We start from the raw sequence: 22251 nt of genomic DNA, 5'->3' as shown, positions 1-22251 counted from the left end.
AAACGTAAATATTGGGAAACGGGTAATACAACCAGTAATACAACGGGTAATATCAAATACATTGTTTCCATTTCCAGAAACTCTTCGCTTAACAAACCCATATAAAATGAAAACCAAATCTGAGAAAAAGCCTCCTTTGAAAAATGCACCGCGTAAAATAAATGGTGAGAGTTTTCCAGCTAGGAGGATACCCGCAAATGTTCTGAAACGCACGCTTGAAATCGCCACCAGTCCCGAAGATGGCTTTTGGCTGAACCAAAACCCATCTTGTGCTCCTCCGGCCAGTTACGAGTTTTACTTCAGCGTTAGACGATCCACTGCGTACGAGAAACTTCGACTGGCCCGGAATTGTCTTATGCAGCGGGACTATAAGAATTTGGCCAAAATACTCGCCTCCAATCACTTGGGAGACACGCTGCTTCAAAGGGCCTCCTTCCAAATATTCACGGAATATTCCAATGTTCTCCAAAAATGTCCGAAATTCTACACAAAAATGGACCAGTTGCGAGTGGAACCGACCCCTCCACAAGCTGAAAGCCCCACAGTTGGGGATAAAGCATTAGACGAGTCATTAGACGCTATTCTATCCTAATATTATATCATCTACCCTATACCCATTAATACTCCCAACAAATCAGACGGATTATTGTTTTTGGTAAAAACACAACCTTATATATGTGTATATATATGTAATAAGCGTTATGTTCTTCCTTTTATTTGACTTACATATAATATCAATATGTTTTAAGGTTTTGCTAAATAAATACTGAAACGTGTATACAAAATGAGTAAAAAGAAAAAGGTGTGTGGTGTCTTAAAAAAATCATTATATACACTTTGAATTTTCAAAATTATCATATGTGATAAACAAATCTCGATAATTGATATCTTGCAGTTTGTAATTTTTATATACGTTTATACATATTGGGTACTTAATTGGTAACAACTTCTAGGTACAAAGGGCTTTTGCTTTCCTTTTTGCCGAAAATGCTCGTATTTCTTTATAATAGCATTGGTGGCTTTCAAATTATGTCCGCAATATGGATAGTTTGGGCTTGGGTTTGGTTAAATTGATATTTCTGTCAACGTTGTTTTATAAACTCTTCGTCAAACCATTAACAACAGATTTAGAATACTTGAGTACGAGTGTAAACCAAGATCCCGACCAGGTCGGGGCCTGTCTGGATATCGTTAGTATCTGTTTATGGCAGCATAAAGTACAAGCATACAATACATAATTTGATCTCCTGACAATTTTTCTGACATTGAGTAACTTTTGCGCACAGCGTTTTAGGCTAAGATAAAGATAGATCTAGTTATGGTACGAATTACAGCATTTGCAGGACATATTTAGTTATTAAAGCGCTAACCTTGGGAAGGAAGCCAACGTGAAATGCACAGGAAGAACTCTACTTAAAGGCTTTGATTGAAATACAAGTGTAAATGAGTAGTTGGCTTCTAGGCTAAAAGTAACTTACTTGAGACGTTTACATGTTTAGTCTTAGGCAAATTAATAGTCACACGCATTGTGATAAAATAGCCGTAATAAATAAATCATTAATATATGTCATTAGAGTTTAAAAGACGCATACACACATCTATATATATATCTATATACAATCACGCTCAGCCACAAACTCAGCACAAACAGGGGATTGATTAATCAGGCAGCATATGCACGAAACTGACAGGAAACATGCCCTTCCTCGCCGGTTGTCCCTCAATAATGCCCTCCATCCAGTTCTCGTCGTCGGTGCGCTCATTTAGCACGATCAAAATCTCACCTTCCTTGAACTCTAGCTCATCATCGTTGTCCGCCACGCAATCGTAGAGAGCTCGGCACCGCCTCTGACCATTCTGGAAAGAGAGATATGGATTTGTCTTTAATAAGACCAAGGATAGTATATTAAAACCCTTACATAGTGGAACTTTCCGCCCAGCCCAGCCCCACCGGTTTTCGACGGATTGTCCGGCGATGAATTCAGTCGGTCGTTGTCGCTCGAGGACACATTCGACTCGGCTGAATGGTCTAGGCCGCCCCCAGAGCTGTCCATATCCGTATGCCACGACTCGTAGTCGGGGAAATTGGCCGACTGATTAACCAGCTGAAAGATTTCAAATGACAAACATAAGCAATGTGAAAATTGCAATGGCATAGATGGCAACATTAATTGAACATAGAAAATTATAGATTTGACATAATTTGTGGGTATGGGCGTAAAAGGTTAGAGCTTTTAAGAGATGCACAATGCGAGACAATTAGTAGAGAAACGACAACTGCAACAGCAAGAACAACAATTAAATTGCGTAGTTCGCTTGTCAAACTTTGTATAAAAGTGCAAATGAGCGGTGGTGCTTGCCATTTACCGTCTCCTCGCTGGACTGGCATCTCAATTGAGTGATGTGTTGCTTGCGCTGCAAATTGTTTTCCGAGTGCGGATTAGATCAAATACAAAGAAAGGTTTGGGTGTTGATCTACAGGACATTTGCATAACCCACGCAACGTTCTTGAGGGACTTACCTTACGGGGAGGCGCCACTGGGCCCTCGTCCATGGAACTTATGCTCTCGTTCGACTGTCCGTTTGATATTTCACGCTCTGTCGATCATAATAATATTAAAAACCCTGCCATTTAAACGGCTCTTCTAATACTCACCTGATGGCGGTCCTGGTGGGGGAATCTTTGGCCTCGTTAACGCCGATTTGTCCACATGCTTTAGCGTAGGCAACTCACCGGTTGGCGGCAGAACTAGCTTGGCGCCCGCTAAATGGATATTCCTGTTCAGCGACTCACCGCTGGGTGAACGCTTGTGGCCGAAGGTAGTCATGGCAGGCATAAGACTGTTGTTGCTTCCGTTTCCAGATCCTCCAGGATCCTGTGACACTCCATACCCGTATCCACCTCCGCCTCTAGGACTGCTTTCTACGCTTCGAAGGTGCGGCAGCGTGCCATACGCAACGTCCAGCGACTGGTTCTTGTGATTAATGGCTCGAATGTCACTGGCATCGAAGTTCTGCGAATGGCGTGGAGGATGAGGCAATGTGCCGTAAAAAGAGCTCGACGAGCCACTGCCCAATGTCCCGGGCGGTGGAGCTGGTGCTGTACGCTTCTTTAGCGAATTCATGTTGGCCGTAGATGTTGACTTGCGAGCGCCTGTCACATGGCCGCCCAGGTCGCTTTGCATATTCAAGCTATTTCTCGCCGCACGAACGCTCTGGCTAGAGGCGGAACTGGGACTTGAACCGCCATTCCCAGCCCCACCACCTCCAACATTGCTAGCACTGCCTAGATACTGTCCCACATTTACGTGCTGTTTGGGCGAAGTCCCTGCAGAATGTGTATAGCTCGGCAGACCCGAGGGTAGAGTAAATTGCCGACTCGGACAATTGGCGATTGGACTAGAACTGGACTGTATGGAGTCGCAAGTAGAGGAACGAGAGCGCAGAACGGGCGAGTCCCCGCCAGCAAAACTGGGGGGACGCGAACGGGATTTCTGCAAGCAAAATAAAAAGGGATCAGCATAGAACTTAGCTAGTCGGAATGTGCGACTTACGCGCTCATCGATGACTGTTTCATCGTCGCTGAAATCCGTGGAACCATCCTCGTTTGGCAGATTCCAGTCAGTGTTGATGTGGTCGAAGGCGCTCTTCTCCCGCTTAATGGCACATTCAATCTACAGTATAACGAATGCTGATTAATATTCATTTGAGTGGATCCATGTTATAAGACTTACGAGCTCCCTGCAGCTATTGTGTCCCATTTCTTTGGCAATATCTAGCGCTGTTTTGTTCTGTGAGTTCTTGAGTTCATAGTCCGCTCCTGAGCGGAGCAAAAGCTTCATGCACTCCCTTCGATCGTGAAGAGCGCACAGATGCAACGCCGTATTCTTTCCCGTCACATCCAGCAGGCCGGCTGGGTTGGTAGCCTTGTTAAGACCTTTGGGCGGCATATTTTGGATGAGAAAGTCGACTATGTGCAGCGTGGATCCCATCTCGCGCAGCACGGCCAGATGAAGTGCCGTCTCTCCTGCATCAGAGCTGGGCAGACAGCAAGTGAGATCCGCTCCTTCCGCCCACACCTGGAGCAACTGACTCATGTCGGCATTAACCACTGCCTGCTCCAAGTCGCACCGTAGGTCGTTGTCATCCGAGCAGGTGCGCATGACATAGCGCTTGGCAACATACTTGGCGCGAATAAAGTCGTAGCGCTCTTCCCTGCAAAAACAAATTGAAACTAAGCACTTTAAAAAATCCTTAACATCCCAAGAACACCTACATGCTGCTCTCGTGTTGAAGCTTGCCCCTTCCCAGTTTCGCCTCCATAATATCGTTCAGCGTGCTGTTGCCCATGGCACGAGCAATCAACAGGTTAGCCGTCGTCAAGTTGTCCAGCGTAAGACTTTGGATGCGCGAGTGATGTACGCCCAGGTCGCGATGCACGCCCGAGCACTGAATGCACACCAGAATGCCAAAGTTTAGGCTGATCCAGGTCACATCGTTCCGCGATCCACAGTCACAGCACCGATCGTTTCCAGGCAGTAGCTGTACATATCGGATCACAGTCTTCTGTAATTCCACCAGACTTGGACTCATCTGCGGATTGGCGTGCTGGAACGCCTTGGTAAGTGCTTTCTCCTTGCAGTTCACCAGGACGGCCATCCATGCCTTCTGGTCGCCTTCATCCTCCGCCTGAAAGTGATACGGGCGATTGTCTGTAAAAAGGAAAAGATTAATGATAATTTCAGTATAACTGATGGGAGAACCAAGTTTATACAGCTCTTATGGAGCTTCACTTACAGCTGATAAGATCAAATCCACGCTTGTCATCCGGCACCGGCTTAATCTGGCAAGTGAGCAAATTAACGCGTGTTGGTGGCTTTGACTCGTCGGCATGGAAGATGTCCAGAAAGCCATCGCTGGTGACACGGCATCGTCGTTTCTGCCACACGCGACGCACCTTTCCCTCGCTCTTCTTGAAAAGGTGACCTTGCCGAGTGACGCCGTGGTGTTTGTCACCTTGCAACTGATGGAGGGAGTAACCAGCTCCCCCACTTCGGCTCTCCGACGATGGCACATTGTCAACTCGCTCAAAATCTGGAGTACTGCGCAAAACTGTTCGCAAGTCCAGCAAACTGCGACGATCCTCGTCCTGCTTCTGTTTGATCTCATGTAGCTTCTCGCTGAGGTCGCCGATGTACGTGCCGAAGTGCTCGATCGTCTGGAGGCCGTCCTTAAAGTAGCTGTATAGATGATAGGACACATGTCAGTAATAATCTCCGGATAGCATAACTATATTGATGTACTCACTTGCTTAACGCATGATAATACTCAATAAGGTGCTGCAATAGCTCGATTCCCGTCTTGGTCTTAATGTCTTTGTACTTCAGCAAATACTCGCAGGTCTGCAGCTGGTAGAGTCGACGCTCCTTTTCCATTTCTTCGGCCACTACAGCGGCGTCGATCTCTGTACGCACCATACCCGCCTCTTTGGCCTGGGCTTTCTTCTCCTTCTCAATCTTGATGAACTTTGCCTCGTAGTCCTTGGCCGCCTTGTCGAACGGCCGCTTCATGTCCCCCTTCACACCCCGCAGCTCGCTCTTCAGCATTGAGTCCACCGGAAACATCACAATGTTGTTGATGTTTTGCATCTGTTTTTGTGGGTAAACAAATTATCATTTAGATTACCCTGTAACGGTTACAAAACAGTGATACCTACCAGAGTTTTCATCAGTGCGCTGAGCTCCTTAGTAACAACGCTGAACTTAAGGAACGCGGCGCCGATGTCCGGCTCATCCTGCTCAATGACCTTGCCGCCCAACCGCTCCAAAGCTCGCACCATAAACATCTCATTGTCCACATGGGCTAAAAGATAAAAGCGAAACCAACGATTATTTGTAAGAAAATACATAAATAGTATCATATCTCAGAGAATGTACTCACTGTTTCCAGAGTTGTGGATAGCCTTGACAGCTTTCTTCAACTTAGTTAGACCCTCCCGATCAAACTCCAATCTCTGAAAGAGGGAAATCCCATAGTTATTATAGTGATAAATTGAGCATAGTCTCAACGTGAATGGAAAAATGTTACTCATTAAGGAAGTTCTGTAAGACAATTGTTAGCGATAGGGTTTTGCATCATTGAGAGGTTTTGATATAGAACATTCTTCAAATTTGTAAGAGCGATCAATTTTATTTATTGTTTTAATAAACGACCTGCACCTTCTGTGCTTTGGAGGAACAACCACAACGCATTCCCAAGCTTAGCCAAAGATGGGAAGACACAATAGAGGAAACGCCTTGGACGGACGCCGAATGAACAATATTTCCAGATTGAAATCGCGTCAATATCGGCATTAGGTATTCAGTTCGCCTGTCAGTTGACCCACCCCTTCGATATTCCCCTCACATTTTATGGCACCAGCTAATTGAAAATGTACGACAAGGTCACTTCTATTATTAAACTTAATAACCGAACCAGCCCCATTTCAAATGCAGTCGCATGCACCAATTAAGACAGCAAGTGAAAAAGATTCGAGGCAGTTTCCCTACTGATACACACCCCCTTTTTCCAGCATAAATGTTTTATGTGGCAAAGTTTTTTATAAGCCAAAACCGGAACCGCATAAACAATTATTTCAGTACATTTCCGAAGTCGAGAAGGAAAGAGTTCGTTCCCCCATTGACCCGCTGACTCTCCCCAATTGCTTTCAATTCAAAATGCTGTATTCAAAATTGAATTAGCCACCAAGGAGGGGCGCAGGGATCCTGACTTGTCTGCGAATCACATCAGAATGGGCAAAGATCGTTTACATTCCAGCTGAAACTGATATATGAGCTACCAGTCAACAACTGCCCAATAAATACTGCAGATTAGATTAAATGTTATGTGCTGAAAAAAATTACAAGCGAATCGGCTAAGAACGAACCCCAGGGAAACCTGACTATTTGCGATTGCAATTCTATACTACGCGATAGCCGTTGAGTGGCAAACATCTGTGGACAAACGAACCCCTGGCAATCAGCCATCGGCTGGAGAAGATTAGTCATGAGCAGAGGTTGAGCAAATTACTGGGAATGCAAACAACACGCCTAGATCGAAAACAAAAACCAGCTAACAATATTCGTCAACTTGTTTTGCTCTTTGGACGAGTTGCCCGGCCAGTTAGCTGTTTTGATAACAAAAGATGCTAATTTATAATAAGCCAAAGCCCCAGAATAAGGCTAAAACAGCAACACTTCGTTGTGGAAGCGGCCAAATGAATAGCACAGAGAGAAACTCTTGGACGAACCAAATTAAATTTCATTTTAGACAGTTTTACAGCTGCTCCAAATATAATAAACACGCAATGGGAGAGACTGGCTGAAAAAATGAAATAAAATTTATTTAACTGGCGGGGAATGGAGGTCACTGGGCTGCTTGGGCTACACCAAAAATCCATCAGCGAAATTAAATATTAAATGTTTGACGTGGAAGTGGATGTGGTTTGGCGTCCAAGAAGGCGGCCCAGAGTTCCGGGAAAAGCTGGGCATGACGTGAGCAATAAATCGTCTAATTTTGTTTCGCCGGGCGCTGCATTAGCCTAGGGAATTGGAGCATTATGTGTATATTGCACAATCGGCCCCACTCAAGGGTCTTTCGGATGACAACATGGATGAATTTTCCACTAAGACGTTCTGTTTTTTCTGTGGGCGGTATTTCCCGTACGGGAATAGCCACGGTCCTCGGATTCGCTTTTCTTATCACACGCCTTTTTCCGGCCGTAAAATACTGTTTGTGTACTTAGCTTTATCAGCGGGTGTATTATATCCGTGTACTTACATATATACACATGAAAGTGGGCGACATCACAGCTGCCTTGAGTAAATATAGAAATTGCAGCATGCTCATGTGGCAGCCACTCCCACTTTGGTGCCCAGTTCCCTACGCCCTTAGCTCCATCTGCACTAGCACTGTCGGGAATGCACTTTGTATTTTCATAATACTATTTTTGTGGAATCGAGGAAAACCACCTTGCGGGCAGAAAGAGAGAGTGAGAGCCGGCCAGAGAGAGATCGCACTAAAATAACAGGCGGTGGCTCATTTTGGCGCCGCGCCAATTTACAAATCTTTCCGCTGCTGCCCCCCGGAAAATAATAATCATCACCGTGTGGTAGGGGGTGTCGTCTGCCATGTTTGCTGCAGAATCGCACGGATATACATATAGCCGTGCTCCTGTTTTCACTTTCACAGACATCTATTAGATTCCATTATACTTGGACTATATTACTTTATTTTGTAAAACCAGTGATGGTACAACTATTACAAGTTATCTATTTTTAAAAGCCAGTCTTTATTCTTATTTCTTTAATCTGGTATAAATAAAATAAGCAAGTAATAACGATTAGATATTCTTAACTCTCTTTAAAATACAAAGATATTAGTTTTTCAACAATAAATCCAATTCTTCATCAGTGACCCATATAAATAATTATAATAATTTGTTTAATACATAGAAAGTGCTCAACGCAAATGGAAAACTATAGCTATGACTGAGATTCCCGGAACACACCTGTAAACCCTCCTGGATCGGCCACCTTGAACTAGGTATCGGTTTAAATGTAGGTACAGGGATGGCTGGCTGGACTACCTGCCTACCTAAGGAACTTAGCGCAGGGAACATTCCCTGGACAACACACTTACCTCTTCCAGGACGCCAATCGTGTGGCGGCAGTCGGGCATCCGGGAGGCGAAGGTGGAGGTGGTGGGCGAGCTGTAGTCGGAGCGCGTCTCCTCCACGAACTCGGACACGGCAATCAGGGATGGCGGCATTTTGCTGCTCAGGATATCCCGATGTCCTGGTATATACAACGTATCTCTTACTCACACGCACACACGCGAGTCACACGCACACCAGCTCACGCCCAAGGCCGTGGCACGGGAGCAAAACGGGAGTGGGAGCGGGATGGCGAATAGCTGAGAAACCAGGATAACGCCTTTAAGCACTGTACGTGTCTCCGCGGCTTTGTTCACTCCCGATTTGTATTGTTGCTCGTCGCACTTTCCCTGGCACTATATCCATATATCCACACACTGACGTTCTCATCATCCTCTTGCGATTTCTGTTTTTGCTTTTCGCTTTTCTGCGTTTTCGGTACTGTTAGTACTACTCGCGATGCACAATTAACTTTGGCTCTGGGTGAGGGAAGTGCGCAGTACCCGGAATTGCGGCAATCATGGCAGGATCAGGAACACACTCGGACTGGTACTGGGACTGGGTCTCGCGGCACTGGACATGGTCGACCTAACTTTAGACGTGATTTAATACTTTTGTTTTATTGCGATTTTGTGCTGCTGGCGTCTCGCTGTTGTTACCCTATCGATGATGTATCGATAGCACCCCTGCTAAGCCGACTCACAAATGCGTCTGCCAACCGAGGGAGCGATAACATTTATCGACTTTAGCAACGCGGTGTGGATTTCATTCGGTTTTTTGCATTTTCACTGGCATTTGCTTTGAATTTCAATACAGAGTAGAAAAAGATGGCTGGCAAGCGACAGGCCACCTCGAACCTGAACCACGACAACTGGGACCAGGAGGAGGAACCCGAGGAACGCGGCACCTTCCGTACGGCCACAGAAGCGGAGCTAAAGACTCGCGTTATCAAGAAGGCGCGCCGCATGATTGCCGGTGGATCGTCTGCAGCTGAAGTGGATGGCGCCGAAGAAAAGACGGCAGAGCCCAAAAGCGTGTTCAGCGGATTCTCCGGTAAGCTATCGAACCCTTTCAGACCTGAGGGACTTGCTCACATCAATTGCTTTTAGGTTTCGGCAAGCCGGCTGCGAGCGCAGCTGCGGGCTCGCCTTTCTCCTTCTTGGCCAATCTGCCGGCTACAGCCGCGACCTCCTCCAGCGAGTCAAAGCCTGCATTCTCGTTCGGGCTCAACTCCACCTCTGCCGATAGGCCTGCCACCACTAGCATTTTCGGCTCCGCCAGCACCAGCACCACGGCCCCGTCTCCTTCTCCGGCCAAGGAATCAACAAGTACCATCGATGGCGCCAAGACAACCACCTCGATATTTGGCAACATATCAGCTGCCAAGAACGAGAGCAGCGAGTCCAAAACGTCGCTAGCCAGCAGCAGCAGCACTAGCTTCAAATCCACCATAGAGAGCTCGGAGTACCGTGAAAGCGTTGCCGAGCTAAATCGCGCCGTCATGAAATTCCTCAAGGAGCACATGGACAAAACTCCGTACTGCATACTGACTCCAGTGTTTAAGAACTACGAGGAGCACCTTAAGGACCTGCAAAACGAGGAGAGCGCCAGAACGAACTCCACGAAGTCAAAACCGGCACTATCCCGTTTTGAAGAACCAGTTGCAACAGTGTCTAGTGCATCGTCGCCATCCAAATCGGCTGCTACGTTTTCGTTTGGCAAGCCCAGCGCACCAATAGGCGCCAGCGTATCTCCCTTTGCTAAAAAGCCCAACTGCACCATAACCAGTGGTGGGACAACCACCACGACCACAGCACCACTGTTCTCCTTCGGCAGCACGGCAGCTTCCAGCGCGCCCGTGCCGTCTTCCGCCAGTATCTTCACTTTGATACCTAAACCCTCTGGAGGAGCCAAAGCCGATGATGCCCCTAAGTCCAGCATTTTCAGCTTTGGAGCAAAGGATACGACAACCAAAAAGGATGAGCCTTACTTCTCGCCACCGAAGACCAATGGCTTTTCTTTTGGACTGAAAAGTAACAACGACGACAAGCCAAGCACCTCGTTGTTTGCAGGTTTCGAAAAGGCGCCTGAAGGAGCAGGAGACGGCACAAAGGGCTTTTCCTTCACCAACAGTACCACGCCTTTCTCTTTCGGAAACATTCAGCCGCCAGCTGCAGTAGCGGAGGAAGAAGAGGACACACCCCCAAAAGTCGAGTTTAAAAAGGTGACTTATAAAAGAATTTTCTTTTCAATAAGTAGTTAACGTATGTACGTTAAATGTTTAAATCCAAACAGGTTGTGGAGGAAGACGCTATATACTCCAAGCGGTGTAAGGTATTCATTAAGAAAGACAGTGACTTTGGCGATCGCGGCGTAGGCACGTTGTACTTGAAACCCGTCAAGGGCTCAGAAAAGACCCAACTACTAGTCCGCGCCGACACCAATCTGGGCAACATCCTGGTCAACCTTATTCTTAGCGAGGGTATACCTTGCCAGCGCATGGGTAAGAACAATGTGATGATGGTCTGTGTACCCACGCCACAGGACTCCAATGCCACGTCGCTGTTGCTGCGCGTAAAGACCGGAGATGAAGCCGATGACTTGCTGAAGAAGATTAAGGAGCACATTAAGTAGAGGATAGAGAACTAACATGAATTCGTACATATAGATGTTGTTTAATCGTTTGTATTTTAAAAGCTATAAATTTACGAAACCCTGGAAATAGAACTCAAGAATGTACACATAATAATCAGTCGATTGTGGCTACAACGATTTTGGCTTCATTCATATCTTGAAGATGAATACTTAATGTACGCACATCCTCAGAAGACTCGTCCAAGCCACTCTTATAATATTGACTCATTATGCGTCCGATTTCGGGGGGATATGCTACAAATTTAAATCATGTCAGATTCGGGTATAACATTTAAATTGATGGTTCCTTACTTTCTGGTTCTACTGTGAAGATTTTGGTGCGCCGGTTGACGTAAGTGCAGTTCCCGGAGATAAACTCGGTTGTTCCTGAATTTGCGTTTCCCTTGATCTTCAGCAGTTTAAATAGAATTGTATCGCCCCTGGTGGGCAGACCCGTGAGCGGAGTTGCATTTCGCATTAGGTCCTTTATCATGTCTAAGTACCGCCTATCTTCTACGACTAAGAATTGAAGTGCGCTAATAAGTATATCGAACTACCAATATAATGCTTGTGATCTCACCTGGCACTGGCTCTATATCCGAATCAGAGTCTGAAACGTCCATATTGGAGTCGTCTACCACCATCACGTCGTCGTCGGAATCGGATATCAGTTGTTCAGCACAATTGCGTACTGGCGGCGGCTTAACATCCTTAGAATCAACTTCAATTTTAATCGAAGATGCATTCGCGTCATGTGGCATAATTTTTTCGGATTGGGATGCTTCTTCCAGATGTAATTCGGAATCAGTAAATTCAAGTGGATTAGTTGCATCAGCTTCGGACGGAAGAGTGGTCTCAGTTTCAGTCGCATTGTCTAGACAAGCAAATTCAACTCCTGTTGTGGACACCGGAAGAGTTGATGTTTCAATTATGTCTTCGGAAAAAGTTGCATTTGCTGATACAGTTTCTTTATTTTGGACATTTGGAGATTCTTGGTCGCGTACAGTTTCGGATTCGAACTCTAAAATTGAATCTTTCCCATCACTTGGGGATTGTTTAGCCGTATCATCACCCTTAGCCTTCTTCTGCGGCAAAAAACCTGCGTTGATGGGCGCAAGTTTTATATTTTCCAGAATTTCTACTTTGTTTTTTCTAGTTGAAAATTGAAATATGCGAGGAACATTATCGGACATCTCTAAGAGAGGTGAGCGGAAGGAGATGGATGGGAGACTAGTAGATATCCCAAGACCCTTCTCAATTTGGTCCACAGCTTTGAGTTGAGATAGTTTCGCTGGCATTTCTTGTTGCTCCTCTGGAGTTTTGTCTTCCTGCAGCGTTACCATAGCAGATTTTTCTGACAGAGTGTCAGGCACTTTCTTTTGCTTCTTGCCTTCTGACATTTTGCCTTCCTTCACCGAGTATCGAGAAATACTCAGAGGAGCAGGGTCGTCCTCTTCCTGGTCAGTACCACCGGGCGATTTAGGCCGTTTCTTACGCATGGATCGTTTTTGAGTCTGAGGAACAGATTCCTTGTTCTCTGCCTCAATTTTCACTGACATGTTAGGGGCTTTTGTAGCGTCCTTGTTTTTCAAGCTCATTGACGGTCCAGGAGCCTCATCATCCAGCTCATCTATTTTCACACAAGATGGTTCTGCCGCAATTTCGAGCCATTCTGTGTTGCTCTGGTTCTTGGAGCGCTTTGATGGTCGGAGGGGAGTGGAGGCGGATAGGTGAACCTGTTCATCGGCGGATCGATTCTTTCGCTTTTTGCTGCATTTTACAGGAGCAGGGCTCACAAATGTATTATTATCGCGACTGACAAACCGAAAGGCTCTGCAAGAGATGAAATAGGCTCGAGTAGCTCGTAAAAAGAAAAAACTTTACCTACTTCAGTCCTTCAGCAGACTTTAGTACTTTGATAGACTCCCTCGGGGGCAGAAAGCATCCATCTGTGGTGAGCAGACTAATGTCCTCCTGTTGGATTAGAATTTATTTAGAATTAGGATTTATCGATTCTTAAAATTCTTGCCAAGCTGAAGAGGTTTTGTATGTGGTCCTGGAGGTCCTTGATGTTTTTCCATGCTGCATCGATGAAAACCAACGAATGTCGACGTTCGTCCTTGAAAAAGTTCGATAGATCAACCTTCATGCTGGAATGGCGCATGGTTAAATAAGTTTTCTTCTGATTGAAATGTTTTTAAAATGCGCTCACCTGTCTAGAGATGGAAGTATAATCGATTTCGTTATCGTTAACTGGATGTGTTTATTTTTCTGTAAAATAAATGTAATATTTTCTTTGCAATTTATAAAAAAGAATTAAACAATAATTAAATATTAAAAAAAATTGCAAAATGACAAATAATATGGTTGTCAGCTATTTTCAGTTTTAAAGAAGACCAAATCAGGGAGCTGTAATAATGGATAAATCAAGGCTTATCTTGTGGAGAATTAAATTTTTTAAACTCCCTTATATTATCGATAGCAAACCACGTACGCACGACCGATAGCGATAAGACAGTTCTTGTGTACAACGAAAACAAATAGTTCTTATCAATAAAGTTTAGCATTATTCACGGCTCCGAATTAGACCAATGATGTGATTCCACCACGAGGACGTCGTTCCGTTCCGATCCCACTCCAAAATGAGCCACGGCGACCAGAGTCAAAACCAAAACAGCCAGCGGAGCCAGGCGCTCACTGGCGGTGGCGACTCCGCGAGGGACAGGGAGAAGGAGAAGAAAGGCTGGTTCCACTCCCTGACCAGGCGCAAGAAGTCCGACTCGGCGCTGACCGTGTCAGCATCCGCCTCGACCAGCGGATCCCAGAACAACAACAACGAAGTTTGCGTCCTTGAGGCAGTGGACTCTTCCATGGCCAGCTGCAGCAATGGGGGTACGGGCACAGGAACTCTGCGCAGAAGGCGGGACAAGGACAAGCGAAACGTGTTTGCCAGACTCCGACGGAAGGTGGGCCAAGGGCTCAGCTCCCTGCGTAATTGGCACTCGATGGGCGACTGCGACGACGGCGGAACCACTGATGCCACCTACGAGTTCCTTACGCCGGCCATCTGCCCGGAACCCACGCTACCATTCACACACGACTACTTGCGCTTTATACGGAAGAAGTGGCTGGAACGCGAGGATGCCCACTCACCAAACCAGATTATGTACAAGGCCTGCTCCGAGATGCTCAAGTAAGCGCCGTGTTTCTGCATTCATTAACGATCGATGACTCATGTCCTTTGTTTTCAGTCAAGTGTGGTACTGGGGTGAGATCTCCAGGCGCGATTCGCAGCGGCAGTTGAGCGACAAGCCAACTGGGTCGTTTCTAGTCCGAGACTCGGAGACCAGCGGATCCCAATTCACGCTGAGCTTTCGGATTGTCAACGTAACACTGCATTATCGACTGGAATTTCGCGACGAATTTTGGCATTTCGAGGAACTGAAGTACGAATCCATTGTGGAGATGATCGAAGATATCTTGCACCGCTGCACCAACGACAACTTTGTTTGCTTTGTGAAGGTTCCCAACGAGATGCAGCCACCGTTTCCAGTGATCCTCAAGTATCCGTTGAGCCGGTACGCCAACATGCCCAAGCTGCAGGACCTATGCCGCCGAGTCCTGCAGCGCCAGATGCCGCGCGAGCAGCTGGCCCAGTTGCCAGTGCCGGCGCAGATGCTAGAGTACTTGTCGGTGGAGCGGGAGCTGGTCTTCCAGAGCTAGGCATCCACTGCTCGCCATCAAGAAGCCGCTGGTCAAAGCTTTAACATTGAAGTAAACGCAAGCGCGTACACCAAAGAGGTCCGGGCGAATGGAATCCCAGCCTGCAGTTATTCGTAATGATATTTGTTGGTCGGATTGGCAATAAGTTGTTGATGCATTTCTACGCTCCAGTAACTAAGCGCACAGTCTCTCATCACGTTCACGCCGGAGTCCCAGTGCACAGAATTTTACTGTATTGTACTGCTAAGTACCATTAGTACTAGTATCTTGTCTAGGATAATGAATTATGTTATTGGCCATATTTAGTCTATTGGTTTGTTTTATATGGGTCTTGGTCAAGTCTATACTCTGCACCCAAGTGTGCAAATCCTTAAACAAATTTTTAAAAATTGAACTATTGCCTATATCTATTAACGTTAGTTCTAAGCCAGATGTATCGTACTATTTACGTTGTTTGCATTTTTGTATTCCTAACTTGGACACTAACTTTTTGCTAATCTAGATTGCATGGAATTTAGGCAGCTTACGGCAGTCGAATATATGCCAATTACTCTTGTTGCAACATGTATGTATTTTATTTAAATCTATCTACAAATATTTTACAAGAACAAGATATCAATCAACTCCTAGAGCGATCTTGCAGTCAAAGGAGCTCACAAATAAAAACAAAATCACACATATTTATATATATTATGTTTACTTAAGAAGGGGGACTTAATTGTTTAACCTCGGGAAACGCTCCCCTACCCTCCTCTTCTTCGTCTTCCACCTCCACATGGTCGTACATGCGATAGGCCTTGAACTGACCCAGTTTGACACCATCCACGTAAAAGAATCTGAGAAAACAAGTGCGGCACAGGTAGGAGGGATCGTGCAGCTGTCGCCGGGACTGGTTCACGATGAAACTATAACTGCGAATTCCGCACATATAGCAAGTCCTGCGATTAAATGTGCTGAAGGCGTGAGGAAAGGGATACAGACTGCGATCTGGGCGTTCACTGCGTGGCGTTAGAATCTCGATCTGGGAAATCACGAACAGGTGCTCGCAATTGCCGTGGTGCAGGTAGTGTAGCGGTGACCCGGGGCTGACAGTGAGGTCGATGAATCTTTTGCCCTCCATACTCTCTACCTTTAGTGTGTCAACGTTCACTCCGTTCGCGTTGGCCGCCCACCGCAAAACGGTCTGGGAATAGTCGGGGTTGTTTGGATTGCGTTTGTCATTGTAGAATGTGTCGTTAATAAAGAAGTAGCCGGGATTTGTGTCAATTGATGGCAATGGTGCATCCGGATCGTCGCTGATGTCGACAAAGCGTTTTCCATTGCAAACGCAGCTGATCTTGTCTCGCAGCTCGGTCAGATAATTGCTGCCCAGACATACGAATTCCTCGGCAAAAACGGGGCTCTCCACCTTGAAGCCTCGATGGTAGGCCCGCGGTGGTCGGTAAAGGCGCACGGTTAGCTCCAGTTCACCGCAAGCACCAAGATGGAGGTTTGGGGAGTCTGTCGGCGGCGGATTCAGTTTGTGACTGTACTGGGTGCGGCCAAAGGGACTTTTACGGGACTTGGCCTTGTGCTGGCTTAAAACCGAATAGGTGGAGGGCACATGCTGATTCTCCAGCGGCGGAGCAAAGGTTGGACGGCATTTGTCGGCGGCGGGCTGGAAGACTGCAATCGAGCTGTCGTCTGGGGAATCGATCAATTCCAGGGAACAGCTTTCACCCACGTCCACAAGTAATGGGTTTGTTTGCAGAAAGAAGGGCACTTCGTCCGCACTATCCGCAGTAGCGAATAATTTTTTTTGGTAATCGGCTTGAAAGTCTCGCAGGTTTAAAGCTGGCTCCGTCGTCATATCCATGTTTCTAAGGGGTATGTCTTGAAAAAGTGTTTTCTGTTGTGGATCTTATTCGGCTCACCACACTTAATGCTCTTCTCCAAACTTGTTGATAGCCTCCTTATAGGTAATATTTAACTTTAATGATTCTGGCTTTGACTCGGTCTGCTCGTCGTCTTCAGCTACAACCGATTTCTCGACCTCCTGGTGCAAATTGTCGACGTAGACCCTTTCAAAAGATATCACCTTGGTGGATTTGTTCACGTACTTATAACGCTGGCGACACACAGACTCAAAGAGCGGATCACTTGCCAGGTTGTCTTTTTCCTTCTCGAAGAACACGTTGGTTCCCACGGAATGTTCGTAGCGTCCCCGGTAGATGCTTCCATTCACCTCCGCCATGGGCGTGTCACTCTCGATTCCGATGACTTTGATGGCCGCGTCCTCGTGCTTTAGCTGATGCGGATGAATGTGGTTCTTGAAATCCGCAAATACCAGGTAATCTTGGTCCTCGTACTCCGAATCGGAGGAATCGTTCATGTTCCCTTTTTATTGTTATTCATGGGAGATTTTGTTTGTTAATGCGGTTGAGCAGGTAACCCAGAAGCTATGTATAACTTATACTTTATTTTGCGTTACTCCGCAAGAGATCTTGTAAACATATGCTAAAGTTTGGACATTGATAGACCGGCAAAATACCAGACATGTTCAATCTAATACCGCAACAGCAAAAGCATTAAGGGCATGACTATTAACTTTTTTGAAACAATTCTTTGTACAAGTGGGGTTTTCTTTTACAACTCATTATTTAATGATACTTCACATTCCTCTTCTTCCACTATTTTGGCATATTTAAAATTGCATTATGGTGCGAAAATACTATTATTACTTTCATCCAAGGAACTGTTTGTTTAAATACCCCTAGTTATCGATAGGGCAACCTACCCCCAAGCAACATATCGAGGCGAAAACTGTACCGAACTGTCATCCCTAAAAACGAGGCGAATACAATTGTTTTCGGTGTCAAAAAATACGAACGTTTTTGTATTATTGTAAATATTAGTCAATAATAAGCGGTTAATATATAAGCTGTCGTGGTCTAACGCGCAAAGAAGGCAAAAAGAGCTGGAAAAACGTTGACTTTATAACGAAAAACAGCAACCCAACATACGTGTGTTTTCACAGGGCAGCGGCCATTTTGGGCGAACTCAACGTCAGCAGAACGAGCACCAATTTTGTACATATATTCAACGTAAGTATAGTGGGTAAAATTGCATATGAATTGATAAAACGCAGTGAAACCTAGAAATTAAGGATTCCGCAACCAGAATTTATATACTTTTGTTCTATGATTTTCACTGCATTTGTATGAAGTTTTCTCTTGAAGTTTTCAATTCTCTTTGTGCTTACTTTCGCCGCTCTTTGTCATTGACAGCTAGTTACGACAACTGCCGTCTTGTGTACTACTCCGAAAGCTTTTGCGCCAACAAAACCGAGCTTTTGCAGCAGACGTAAACAAACCCAAATCCTAAACCATGGCCGATGAGGATATCACACTGAACGAGGATCAGCTTCTGGAGTCGTTGGAGGAGACGAACGGCGAGCAAGAGACTGAGATCACCACAGAGACCGAGGTGAGTTGGGGTTGCCATTGTTGACAGTGTTCAAGAACCAGTTTCTTGGCCCGCCCTTCGAAAGCCCGCCGAATTCCCTGGAAAAGCTCGCAAAGCTTTGGGGGGATATACAAAGCCGAAAGTCGCAGCAATGGCTGCCTTTTTCAGAGCGTCACTTCGCACCGCCAATCCATTGTCTGCTGTTGTTTCGGGCGTTTACTCATCACTCCGAACCAAATACCATTAAATTCCATCTTTTCCGCGTCGCCAGGAGGAGGGCAGCATGCAAATCGACCCGGAACTAGAGGCCATCAAGGCTCGCGTCAAGGAGATGGAGGAGGAGGCCGAGAAGATAAAGCAGATGCAGTCGGAGGTGGACAAACAAATGGCCGGTGGATCTACCACCGGCTTGGCCACAGTGCCGCTTTCTCTTGAGGAGAAGCAGGAAATTGACACGCGGTCCGTCTACGTGGGCAATGTGGACTACGGCGCATCGGCCGAGGAACTAGAGGCCCACTTCCACGGCTGCGGCACCATCAACCGAGTAACCATACTCTGCAATAAGGCTGACGGGCACCCCAAGGGATTCGCGTACATCGAGTTCGGATCGAAGGAGTTCGTCGAGACGGCTCTGGCCATGAACGAAACCCTCTTCCGAGGGCGTCAAATTAAAGTGAGTATATGAAGCACTTTCTTTTACCATACCCGCTACTTAATAAACTCATATATAAATAGTCATTTAATAATTGACCCCTAACGATTCCCACGTTTCGTAAATGTATAAGCAAGAACGCAATTTTTAACATCCCGTCTATATGGTCTTTCAGGTAATGTCGAAGCGCACAAACCGCCCTGGACTCTCCACCACAAACCGTTTCGCCCGCGGCAGCTTCCGGGGTCGAGGAGCCCGTGTCTCCAGAGCGTGCTGTCACTCCACCTTCCGAGGCGCCCGTCGCGCTATGTAAGTGGGCTCTGGCCAATTCCGATTGGATCCAGCTAATCCCGGTCTGTCTTTCGTTCCAGTAGGGGATACCGTGGTCGCGCCAATTACTACGCTCCATACTGATTATTGTTTTATTAAATCCCTAGTAAGGTAAGTTAACAATTTCGAACTGATCCCTTAAAAACCCAGACCAACGAGACTGATTTATGAGTTGATTGATAAAATTTCTTTTGTGGGGTTGCGTCCGATTTATGTCGTTTACAAAATGTTATCCTACATCTTTAAATATGTACAAAAATATATACATAGGAATTTCTATGGTAAATTGGATTTTTTTCATAAGAGTTGAGAGACCAAAGGGTACGCTTCTTTATGGAGCAATAGGTTAGATAAGCTAATGCTTCAGTTTAAAATACGAAATTAAATTGTTGGAAAACGCAAAATAGTTTAAATAGGCTAGAGTTTAAGTTCAAAGACTGGATAATATTCCGAAGCCTTTAAAGGAATGCCTTGCTCTCATCTGCATCGTATTGGGACTTATTATAATGCAACCATGCAATTTACCGACACTCGTCTTTAATCCATTAACTATTTGATTTCAGATTTTTTTACAATATAATTTCAAAAAACATTATTTTATTGCCAAAAAACTTCTTTGCTAAATAAAACAAAAAAGAGAAAACAATCGCAAGAGAAAACGCCAGAAAAAATATCGTTTCAATAAAAAATGCATCAGCAGCAAGAAAACAGGCGAAAAGAAGAGACCTCGAAAATAATAAAAAATCAACATGGGAAACGAATATCTTGACTTGGCTATAATGTTTTTTGAAGCACCCAACACCAAACACCCCTTTTTCACACATTTTAATTTTCAAATAAAAAATCAAAAAAAAAAGATTACGAAAAACAAGAAGTTGATTTAGAAAAACAAAAAATATATATCAATAAGTATATATAAAAGAAACGCAAAAGAAACCACAAACCGTAATAAAAGAAGTTAAAAGATGGCAAAATCAAGAAAAAGAAGGAAGAAAATAATAAAAAAAATCAAAAGAACACAAGACTCTTGGGAAAGAAGTAAATCAACAAAATAGATAAAAAAGAAAGTTCGTAATTTATATATTCAAAAAATATATAGAGTAAAGAAAAGAAGTTGAATTTACTAAACTGAAAAAGATGATGACAAATATAATCGAATTAAACAAGCTATCAATGCCTTTCCTTTGGGCGGGACAAGGTTTTTGGGATTGAGGATGCGATGTCAAGCTGTTCCTGCGGATCCACCAGCCCCTCTTCCAGCCCTGAGAAATAATGTGAATGCATGCGAGTCAGCTAATAAAAAGAACACTTAATTCAAGCACTATTATATGGTTTTATTTCAATTGTAGGATTGCAGAGCCTGCACGGATTTCAACTCGAAATTCCGCAATGCTGGTGTTTTGTTCTTGCGCTTCTAGAATTGACGCGAAACTGCGCTGAACTCCTAGTTCTTCTGGACGGCGGCCTGCACGAGTGGCAGGTTCTTGCCAAGGAAACACTTGAAGCCACGGAAGGCCCAGGCGTTGGCGGGCGACTTCTGCTCGTTCTTGTCGGCGCACTTCTCGATGTCGGCCTTCAGAGCGGCCTTGTCCTCCTTGCCCTGGCCCAGTTGCGCCACCAGGTTGTCCACCTTGAAGCCCTTGGTCTCATCGAACAGGTCGAATTTGACGAAGATGCACTGGATGTAGTTGCGGGTGATGTCATCGTCGGGATAGTCGAAGGTCTTGTACTTGGCGATCAGTGCCTCGGTCACCTTGCTGGTGGCGGCACACTCCTTGCGCGCGCTCTGGAGATCCTCGGCGGTGCGTAGCTTGTAGTCGGAGGCGGAGGCCTGTCGAGGAACAAGCGGATTACTGGCTGCCATCGGCTTCTCCGCTTGAAACTTACCAGACCCAGCAGGGCGCACAGCAGAATGGCAACAGCGTTCTTCATAGTGATAGTGACTGCTCTTCTTTTTTGCTATTTGCAAGATTGAGGGAGGACTGCTCGCTCTGTGGTTGATCGGAGGAAACTGTTGACTGTGGCCTGGGCTGCTCCAGCTTTTATACCTTCGAGCACCGCTCAATGTGGGTATGTCGCACTCAACTGTGGGGCGATTTGAGTGTCGCTCAATTGAGTTGCACTCGCCGGCTGTAATTTAAATCTCATTATGGAATTTTTGGAATTATGGAATAAGTTCGAGGTTGTTGAGAAGGCGAGAAATTAAGGATTGTCTGATGATATAAAACTGATATCTAGGATTGAAGAGTTTTTATATCCGTACCAGTAGAGAAGAGCTGAACAGTCTAGCTCGTTCTTAATATTAGAGTACAACATTGGGTTTTTTACCACGGTTCAGCAGCCACATATTAGATATAACTTCTCAATTTTCCTTGATTAAAAAATGTGTTTACTTCGTAAGCAATATGACGGCTAATACGTTCTTCCTAATTTACACCTGACGATCTTAAATCCTTTTCATTAGCATACAAATAGAACGCTGCATAAAAATATTAAATATCATTCCCTTATTTAAGCTGAGAAAAGTAAAGAAAGATATAAAACCCTTGCAGTAAATGTAATTTAAACCAAAACACCGAAACTAGGATTTCCCTTCTATTGTTTTCAATTAATTTTCCGAATAATTTTAGCTGTCATATGATATAGTCCTCAGATTTGTATCAAATTAAAACCGACTTTATGATCAACAACAGCGATGTTACATTTTCTTCGATTATTCATAGTGATAGTGATATACTTATATACTTTCTGGAATAGAAAACAGACTTTTGGGAAA

The 22251-nt window shown here is 45.2% G+C and overlaps 9 protein-coding genes across 13 annotated transcripts; 4 read left to right on the top strand and 5 right to left on the bottom strand.

Annotated features, from left to right (window-relative positions):
- The first annotated feature begins 100 nt into the window (after positions 1 to 100).
- On the top strand, positions 101 to 801 carry LOC6542068. Its single transcript, XM_001970478.3, has one exon. The coding sequence runs from the start codon at positions 107 to 109 to the stop codon at positions 590 to 592; it is 486 nt and encodes a 161-aa protein (XP_001970514.1). The 5' UTR covers positions 101 to 106; the 3' UTR covers positions 593 to 801.
- On the bottom strand, positions 675 to 9384 carry LOC6541269 (arfGAP with SH3 domain, ANK repeat and PH domain-containing protein). 3 transcript variants are annotated; one of them, XM_015159107.2, is made up of 12 exons: positions 8680 to 9384; positions 5941 to 6013; positions 5717 to 5862; positions 5308 to 5648; positions 4798 to 5240; positions 4277 to 4712; positions 3735 to 4215; positions 3555 to 3674; positions 2657 to 3410; positions 2522 to 2598; positions 1920 to 2105; positions 675 to 1857 (listed from the first exon to the last, which is right to left on the bottom strand). In XM_015159107.2, exons 1-12 carry the CDS (start codon positions 8806 to 8808, stop codon positions 1660 to 1662), a joined length of 3384 nt encoding a protein of 1127 aa, XP_015014593.1. In that variant the 5' UTR covers positions 8809 to 9384; the 3' UTR covers positions 675 to 1659. The 3 variants fall into 3 exon arrangements, with proteins under 3 accessions (XP_015014593.1, XP_001970513.1, XP_026835334.1); XM_001970477.3 differs by having other exon boundaries at positions 882 to 1857; positions 2657 to 3494; XM_026979533.1 differs by lacking the exon at positions 8680 to 9384 and adding an exon at positions 6219 to 6314 and having other exon boundaries at positions 882 to 1857; positions 2657 to 3494.
- On the top strand, positions 9290 to 11438 carry LOC6541406 (nuclear pore complex protein Nup50). Its single transcript, XM_001970476.3, has 3 exons — positions 9290 to 9745; positions 9802 to 10916; positions 10988 to 11438. Exons 1-3 carry the CDS (start codon positions 9520 to 9522, stop codon positions 11324 to 11326), a joined length of 1680 nt encoding a protein of 559 aa, XP_001970512.1. The 5' UTR covers positions 9290 to 9519; the 3' UTR covers positions 11327 to 11438.
- On the bottom strand, positions 11351 to 13597 carry LOC6541712 (coilin). Of its 2 annotated transcripts, XM_026979536.1 has the most exons (6): positions 13539 to 13597; positions 13356 to 13476; positions 13215 to 13300; positions 11907 to 13159; positions 11639 to 11845; positions 11351 to 11581 (listed from the first exon to the last, which is right to left on the bottom strand). In XM_026979536.1, exons 2-6 carry the CDS (start codon positions 13473 to 13475, stop codon positions 11442 to 11444), a joined length of 1806 nt encoding a protein of 601 aa, XP_026835337.1. In that variant the 5' UTR covers position 13476; positions 13539 to 13597; the 3' UTR covers positions 11351 to 11441. The 2 variants fall into 2 exon arrangements, with proteins under 2 accessions (XP_026835337.1, XP_001970511.1); XM_001970475.3 differs by having other exon boundaries at positions 13356 to 13569.
- A 191-nt stretch (positions 13598 to 13788) lies between these two features.
- Positions 13789 to 15729, top strand: LOC6541868. Its single transcript, XM_001970474.3, has 2 exons — positions 13789 to 14519; positions 14578 to 15729. Exons 1-2 carry the CDS (start codon positions 13969 to 13971, stop codon positions 15047 to 15049), a joined length of 1023 nt encoding a protein of 340 aa, XP_001970510.1. The 5' UTR covers positions 13789 to 13968; the 3' UTR covers positions 15050 to 15729.
- On the bottom strand, positions 15608 to 16909 carry LOC6541848 (snRNA-activating protein complex subunit 3). Its single transcript, XM_015159106.2, has one exon. The coding sequence runs from the start codon at positions 16902 to 16904 to the stop codon at positions 15750 to 15752; it is 1155 nt and encodes a 384-aa protein (XP_015014592.2). The 5' UTR covers positions 16905 to 16909; the 3' UTR covers positions 15608 to 15749.
- On the bottom strand, positions 16882 to 17775 carry LOC113563683. Its single transcript, XM_026979539.1, has 2 exons — positions 16963 to 17775; positions 16882 to 16908 (listed from the first exon to the last, which is right to left on the bottom strand). The coding sequence occupies exon 1, from the start codon at positions 17418 to 17420 to the stop codon at positions 16968 to 16970; it is 453 nt and encodes a 150-aa protein (XP_026835340.1). The 5' UTR covers positions 17421 to 17775; the 3' UTR covers positions 16882 to 16908; positions 16963 to 16967.
- Positions 17776 to 17817: 42 nt separating this feature from the next.
- Positions 17818 to 20793, top strand: LOC6542110 (polyadenylate-binding protein 2). Of its 2 annotated transcripts, none has more exons than XM_001970471.3 (6): positions 17818 to 18132; positions 18316 to 18514; positions 18765 to 19166; positions 19321 to 19454; positions 19520 to 19586; positions 20039 to 20793. In XM_001970471.3, exons 2-5 carry the CDS (start codon positions 18416 to 18418, stop codon positions 19557 to 19559), a joined length of 675 nt encoding a protein of 224 aa, XP_001970507.1. In that variant the 5' UTR covers positions 17818 to 18132; positions 18316 to 18415; the 3' UTR covers positions 19560 to 19586; positions 20039 to 20793. The 2 variants fall into 2 exon arrangements, with proteins under 2 accessions (XP_001970507.1, XP_026835339.1); XM_026979538.1 differs by having other exon boundaries at positions 19517 to 19586.
- On the bottom strand, positions 20789 to 21721 carry LOC6541184 (general odorant-binding protein 99a). The gene is made up of 2 exons (XM_001970470.3): positions 21363 to 21721; positions 20789 to 21306 (listed from the first exon to the last, which is right to left on the bottom strand). Exons 1-2 carry the CDS (start codon positions 21405 to 21407, stop codon positions 20920 to 20922), a joined length of 432 nt encoding a protein of 143 aa, XP_001970506.1. The 5' UTR covers positions 21408 to 21721; the 3' UTR covers positions 20789 to 20919.
- Positions 21722 to 22251: the final 530 nt, after the last annotated feature.

This window comes from Drosophila erecta, unplaced genomic scaffold (assembly GCF_003286155.1).
Source record: "Drosophila erecta strain 14021-0224.00,06,07 unplaced genomic scaffold, DereRS2 tig00000055-arrow-pilon, whole genome shotgun sequence".
In the NCBI taxonomy this organism is placed as follows: domain Eukaryota; kingdom Metazoa; phylum Arthropoda; class Insecta; order Diptera; family Drosophilidae; genus Drosophila; species Drosophila erecta.
This window is presented reverse-complemented; position numbering and strand designations above follow the sequence as displayed.

Bases quoted from the DNA above. Each gene is read 5' to 3' on its own strand.
- LOC6542110 (XM_026979538.1), top strand. From the start codon at position 18,416: ATGGCCGATGAGGATATCACACTGAACGAGGATCAGCTTCTGGAGTCG. The intron at 18,515-18,764 runs GTGAGTTGGGGT...CCGCGTCGCCAG, and splicing joins AGATCACCACAGAGACCGAG to GAGGAGGGCAGCATGCAAAT. The intron at 19,167-19,320 runs GTGAGTATATGA...ATGGTCTTTCAG, and splicing joins TCCGAGGGCGTCAAATTAAA to GTAATGTCGAAGCGCACAAA.
- LOC6541269 (XM_001970477.3), bottom strand. From the start codon at position 8,808: ATGCCGCCATCCCTGATTGCCGTGTCCGAGTTCGTGGAGGAGACGCGC. The intron at 6,014-8,679 runs GTAAGTGTGTTG...TCCCTCTTTCAG, and splicing joins CGATTGGCGTCCTGGAAGAG to AGATTGGAGTTTGATCGGGA. The intron at 5,649-5,716 runs GTAGGTATCACT...CCACAAAAACAG, and splicing joins GCGCACTGATGAAAACTCTG to ATGCAAAACATCAACAACAT.
- LOC6541848 (XM_015159106.2), bottom strand. From the start codon at position 16,904: ATGGATATGACGACGGAGCCAGCTTTAAACCTGCGAGACTTTCAAGCC.
- LOC113563683 (XM_026979539.1), bottom strand. From the start codon at position 17,420: ATGAACGATTCCTCCGATTCGGAGTACGAGGACCAAGATTACCTGGTA.
- LOC6541868 (XM_001970474.3), top strand. From the start codon at position 13,969: ATGAGCCACGGCGACCAGAGTCAAAACCAAAACAGCCAGCGGAGCCAG. The intron at 14,520-14,577 runs GTAAGCGCCGTG...CTTTGTTTTCAG, and splicing joins GCCTGCTCCGAGATGCTCAA to TCAAGTGTGGTACTGGGGTG.
- LOC6541712 (XM_001970475.3), bottom strand. From the start codon at position 13,490: ATGCGCCATTCCAGCATGAAGGTTGATCTATCGAACTTTTTCAAGGAC. The intron at 13,301-13,355 runs GCAAGAATTTTA...CTAATCCAACAG, and splicing joins TACAAAACCTCTTCAGCTTG to GAGGACATTAGTCTGCTCAC. The intron at 13,160-13,214 runs GTAGGTAAAGTT...CATCTCTTGCAG, and splicing joins AAGTCTGCTGAAGGACTGAA to AGCCTTTCGGTTTGTCAGTC.
- LOC6541406 (XM_001970476.3), top strand. From the start codon at position 9,520: ATGGCTGGCAAGCGACAGGCCACCTCGAACCTGAACCACGACAACTGG. The intron at 9,746-9,801 runs GTAAGCTATCGA...AATTGCTTTTAG, and splicing joins CGTGTTCAGCGGATTCTCCG to GTTTCGGCAAGCCGGCTGCG. The intron at 10,917-10,987 runs GTGACTTATAAA...AAATCCAAACAG, and splicing joins CAAAAGTCGAGTTTAAAAAG to GTTGTGGAGGAAGACGCTAT.
- LOC6542068 (XM_001970478.3), top strand. From the start codon at position 107: ATGAAAACCAAATCTGAGAAAAAGCCTCCTTTGAAAAATGCACCGCGT.
- LOC6541184 (XM_001970470.3), bottom strand. From the start codon at position 21,407: ATGAAGAACGCTGTTGCCATTCTGCTGTGCGCCCTGCTGGGTCTG. The intron at 21,307-21,362 runs GTAAGTTTCAAG...GTTCCTCGACAG, and splicing joins TGTGCGCCCTGCTGGGTCTG to GCCTCCGCCTCCGACTACAA.